The sequence below is a fragment of the Myotis davidii genome, unplaced genomic scaffold (genome assembly GCF_000327345.1).
Source record: "Myotis davidii unplaced genomic scaffold, ASM32734v1 scaffold1626, whole genome shotgun sequence".
Classification (NCBI taxonomy): Eukaryota; Metazoa; Chordata; class Mammalia; order Chiroptera; family Vespertilionidae; genus Myotis; species Myotis davidii.
The window spans coordinates 42549-48213 of record NW_006297664.1 but is presented as its reverse complement, the minus strand read 5'-3'; the positions used below and the strand labels follow the sequence as shown (position 1 = coordinate 48213).

The 5665-nt window shown below is 38.0% G+C and overlaps 1 protein-coding gene across 1 annotated transcript in view; it reads right to left on the bottom strand.

Annotated features, from left to right (window-relative positions):
• LOC102768780 (selenoprotein T) overlaps window positions 1–5665 on the bottom strand; it is a 35032-nt gene that overhangs the window by 18751 nt on the left and 10616 nt on the right. Inside the window, exons 2-3 of the mRNA XM_015570212.1 lie at window positions 820–930; window positions 172–298 (exon numbers count right to left, since the gene is read on the bottom strand). Coding sequence (XP_015425698.1) covers window positions 172–298; window positions 820–930 — 238 coding nt within the window. The remainder of the gene's footprint in view (window positions 1–171; window positions 299–819; window positions 931–5665) is intronic.

Here is a 5665-nt window from a genome sequence, read left to right as displayed (position 1 = left end):
AAGAGGTTAAGTGCCTTGCCCAGAGATAAAAACTGGTTTAAATTGAAAAAATATATGTAAACAGGTTAATCGGCAATAAGTACTCAAAAAAAAAAAAAAAGGAAAACTCATTAAAACATATTCACTGACAACCTATAATCTTACAGTTGTCAAAGCTATTAAGTTACATACCTTATTTTCTTGGCCCCATTGCCAGATGCTAGGAGCCTGCATGCCAAAGAAAGCAAAAGGATCCTTGCCAACAATTATTAAGCCTATTAAAACTAGTTTGAAGATTGACAGGAAAGATGCTATGTGTCTATCAAGAGAAAAGAAAAATTCATTAGAAGCTGCAAATTCTCATTTACTTCAAAATTTCATTAACTCAAATGTATGTGTACAGACATTTTCTAGACACCAAATCTAAAAGTTATTAATTATAACTAGTGAAAAAAATAGTGACTAGTTTATTGACCAGTTTTAAAATAAAAATGTTATGTATTTTAAATCAATCAAAAATTAACTTATAAGATTACATATACTATTATTTTAACAGTACAGAATTTTATGCCATTGACTATAAATATTTGGGAGTTCGTGGTCTATCTACACAATAACAATTAAAGAAAAACACATCTTTTGAAAAATTGCCATCTAGAAAATGATTCTCCTCTTCTCCTTTCCACAGAAAAATTCTAAATTTGCTTTTTATGACCGTGTTCTCTGTGTATTGTTACAACGAACTAAGAAATGATAATAACCAATAAATTTAATTGAACCAATTCACAAAAGTTTATAAAGTCAAGTTCTTTTCCTCCTAAGTCACTAAAATTTACTTACCTATATATTGGTTGAGGGAGGTAATTCTCTCCTTCAATGCGGATGTCTGGGTACCGCTGGCTAATAACCCGCATGTACTCCTCAAACACCCGCCTATAACCTCAGGAAACACTGCAGAAAAACAAAAGTGCTTCCTGTTAAGTGGTTTAAAATATGCTAAGATTGCTTTTGCAGTTGGACAAAGCCTAAAATTACCAAGATTAAAAATGTTTCCCAAAAACAGTCACAAATTAATAATGATTGATGCTGGATAATGGGCATAGAGGGTTTTTCCCCCACAAACTTCACATATTTAAGTTACCTCACCCTCAAGTAAACCCTTCCGTTAGTATATTACACTTTAGAGATTTGGGTTACTGTTGATCAACAGCAAATACCTACTCACATATGTCAGTGCATTTTGAGCTCTCAAATCAACTTGGCTTTTTAAAAATATCAATGACTACATAAACACTGAAATAAAAACAACTCTTATTCATCTGAAATAGGGAATTTCAAAAATAGGGCACACGAAGCTTAAAATAATACTAAGGCACAAGACATGAAACTCTGATTCTTATTCCCCTTCTGCCACTAACAGGGCAAACATACCTGCTTAATCACAATAAGAGGAACTTAAATAACTTTTAGATCCCTTCTGACTTTAAAATTTGACTCCACTTTGTGAAGGAAAACAAAGATTGAGAAGATAATTTTCAACAATATGATAGTAATCCATATCATTACTCCAGAAATTAAGTCAACAGTGCCCAATCATCTTCATTAAAATCTCTGAACTATTAAGTTATGGATATGATATATGCTGCCCCAACAAGAAAAGAGGAAGTATGCCACCAGTGCATATATAAGAGGGGAAAAAAGTATACTAATCAAAGGATTGAAGACACAAATAAAAAAATCTCTCATGTTCATGGGTCAGAAGAATTAATATTGTTTAAATGTCCACACTACTCAAAGCCATCTACAGATTCAATGCAATCCCTACCAAAATTCCAATGGCATTTTAACAATCCTAAAATTTTAATGAAACCACAAAAGACCCCAAATAGCCCAAACAATCTTCAAAAAGAAGAATAAAGCTGGAGGCATAGTACTTCCTGATTTCAAATTATATAGCAAAACCATAGTAATCAAAACAGTATGATATTGGTGTGTTTTCCCTCCTGGATGCACCCCTGCACCTTGCCCTTCCCCCCTCTTCTTCCCTCACAGGTGTGCATCTAAATTCTAAGGGTCCCCAAGAGACTTGCAACCAAGTGCAATGGGCAGTAGCAGCTCCTTGGTAGCTCCTCCCAAACTAACCCCCTGAACCTGTCTCCAAGGCTGCCTTTTCTCTGCTTTTTCAATGAGATGACAGCAGTCCTGCCTTGGCTCACTTCTTTTCACTGTGACTTTTATTTCTCAGTGAGCCAAAGCAGTCCCACCTAGGCTCTCTCCTCTTGCTTCTTCTGCCCTAAGCCCTTCCTTGTTTCACTGTTCCCAGCTTTAATATATGTACTCTCAAAATTAAAAAAAAATTTAAAAAACACACACACACACAGTATGGTATTTGCATAAAAACACACAGCTCTAGCCAGTTTGGCTCTGTGGATAGAGCACTGGCCCATGGACTGAAGGGTCCTGGGTTCTATTCTGATCCAGTGCATGTATCTCAGTTGCAGGCTCGATCCCTGGCCCTGGTCAGGGTGCATGCGGGAGGCAACCAATTGATATCTCTCTTACACCAATGTTTCTGTCTCTCCTCCTTCCTTTCACTCTCTCTAAAAACCAATGGAAAAATATCCTGGGGTGAGGATTAACAAAAAAACAAAAACAGACACACAGATCAATGGAGACAGAATAGAGAGTCAACAAATAAACCCATATATGGTCAACTAATTTAAAACGAAGAAGCCAAGAACATACAATGGGGAAAAGGACAGTCTCTTCAAATAACGGTGTTGAGAAAACTGGACAACTAGCTGCATGCAAAGAATTAAACTGGATCACTACCTTACATCATACAAAAAAATCAATTCAAAATGAATTATAGACCTGAAATCATAAAATTCTTAAAAGAAAACATAGGAGGGAAAGCTCCTTGACAACAGTCCTAGCAATTATTTTTTGGATTTGACACCAAAGCAAAGGCATCAAAAGCAAAAATAAACAAGTGGGCCTACGTCAAACTAAAAAGCTTCTGAACAGCAAAGGAATCCATCAACAAAATGAAATGGCAACCTACAGAATAGGAGAAAATATTTTCAAATTATCTGATGAGAGGTAAATAGCCAAAATATATGAGGATCATACAACTCAATAACAAAGAAATTAGGGAAAAGGCCCTGGTCGGGTGGCTCAGTTGGTTGGAGTGTCGTCCTGTACACCAAAAGGTTGTGGCTTTGATTCCCATTCAGGGCACATACCTAAGTTTCGGGTTCAATACTGATGAGGTGCATACCGGGGGCAACTGATCAATGTTTTCTCTTACACCAATGTTTCTTTCTCGTTCTCTCTATTTCTCTCTCTCAAATCAATAAAACATAACTTCAAAGTGAGGATTTTTAAAAAAAATTGGACAAAGGACTTGAATAAACGGCCAACGTGTACATGAAAAAGTGCTCAGTATCACTAAATATGAGGGAAATGCAAATCAAAACTACAATGAGACAGCACATCACATCCTATGTCTATCATCAATAAAGAGGAGATAAGGTTGGAAAGGAGGTGGAGAAAAGGGAACCCTGTACACTATTAGTGGGAATGTAAACTGGTGCAGCCACTACAAAACAGTACATAGGTTCCTTAAAATATTAAAAATAGAACTACCATTTGATCAAGTCACCTCACTTCTGGGTATATATTTGAAATAAATGAAATCCCTATCTCCAAGGAATATTTGCACCCCCATGTTCATTGCAGCATTATTTACAAGTAGAGGCCCTGTGCACAAAATTCGTGCACAAGGGGTGGTCCCATCAGCCCAGCCTGTACCCTCTCCAATCTGGGACATCCCTCTCATAATCCTGCACTACTGGCTCCTAATCGCTCACCGGCCTGCCTGACTGGTTGCCCCTAACTGCCCCATGGTTGAATATGATTCCGTCTCCTTCGGGGATAAATTGGGAGGCAGCAGAGGAAGACGCGTTTGTATAATCCCTCATTTTTTATTTTATTTTTCAGAGATGAGGACAGAGGACATTCCAATTTTCCGTAATTCCCTCCTCATGGCTCGATGCCCGGGGGGTGGACCGGCAACCTCTGACCTGTGTCTTTAGTTTTATTTTATTTTTTTAAAAAATATTTTTATTGATTTCAGAGAGGAAGGTTAGTTTGGTCGTCCCTCACTACCCCCCCTGCCAGTCTGGTCGCCCCACACAGCCTGCTGTTGTCATTTGGTCGTCCCTCACTAACCCCCCTGCCAACCTGGTCATAGGCAGCCATCTTGTGAGGGTATGAGGGTCAATTTGCATATTGCCTCTTTATTATATAGGATAGCCAAGACATGGAAACAACCGATGCCGAATGAATGAATGAATGAATGAATGAAGAAAACATGGCACAAGCCCAGCCCACTGGCTCAGTGGTTGAGCATCAGGAGGTCACTGTTTTGATTCCTGGCCAGGGTACATGTCCAATTGTGGGATTGATCCCCAGCAGGGGGCTCGCAGGAGACAGCCAATCAATGATTCTCTCTCATTACTGATGTTTCTATCTCTCTCTCCCTCCCTTTCTGAAATCAATAAAAAAATATTTTTTAAAAAACATGGTACATATGATACAATGAAATATTATTCAGCCAAAGAAAAAGGAAATACTGTCATTTGGAATACCATGGATGGACCTTGACCACATTACGCTAAGTGAAATAAATTAGAGAAACATGGTTATTTTAGATTCCACATATAAGTGAGATCTAAAAAAGTTGAACTCGCCCCATCAGTGTGGTTCGGTGGTTGACCATCAACATATGAACCAGGTCACAGTTCAATTCCTTGTCAGGGCACACACCTGGGTGGCAGTTTTGGTCCCCAGTAGGGGGTGTGCAGAAGGCAGCCAATCCATGAATTCCCTCTCATCACTGATGTTTCTATCTCTCTCCCTCTCCCTTCCTCTCTGAAATCAATAAAAATATTTTTTAAAAAGATAAAAAGTTGAACTCACAGACAGAGTAGATTGGTGGTGGCCAGGTGCTGAGGGTTAGGAAAATGGGGAGATGCTGGTGAAAGGATGAAAACTTCCAGTTTTAAAATGAAAAATTCTGGGAATCAAATGTACAGCGTGATGACTCTTATGAACAATACGGTGCTGTATACTTGAAAGTTGCTGAGAATAGATATTAAATGTTCTCACCATAACAAAGATAATTATGTGAGATGATGATGTGTTCACTAACCTTTTGTAGTAATTGTTTCACAAGATAACTTGTGTGTATGTATGTATGTGTGTGTATATATATATATATACACATATATATATATCAAATCATCACCTTCAGTATATACAACTTCTATTTGTCAATTACACTTCAATAAAACTGCAAAGGGGAAGGTGGATGGAACCACCATATCAACAGAAGAGCTTACAAATTCAGGTAATATTGTTAAGTAGTTAAATACATTAAGTTCTAAGTTAAGGAACACAAATATAAAGCAATGAAGGTACCACTTGATCCAGAGAAAACAGGATTAGCAATTAAGTTATCTACACTAATAAAAGAGAAACATGGTAATTGGCGTACGACCACTACACTTTTCATTGGCTAATCAGCGAGATATGCAAATTAACTGTCAACCAAGATGGCGGCCGGCAGCCAGGCAGCTTGAAACTAACATGAGGCTTGCTTGCCTCAGTGACGGAGGAAACC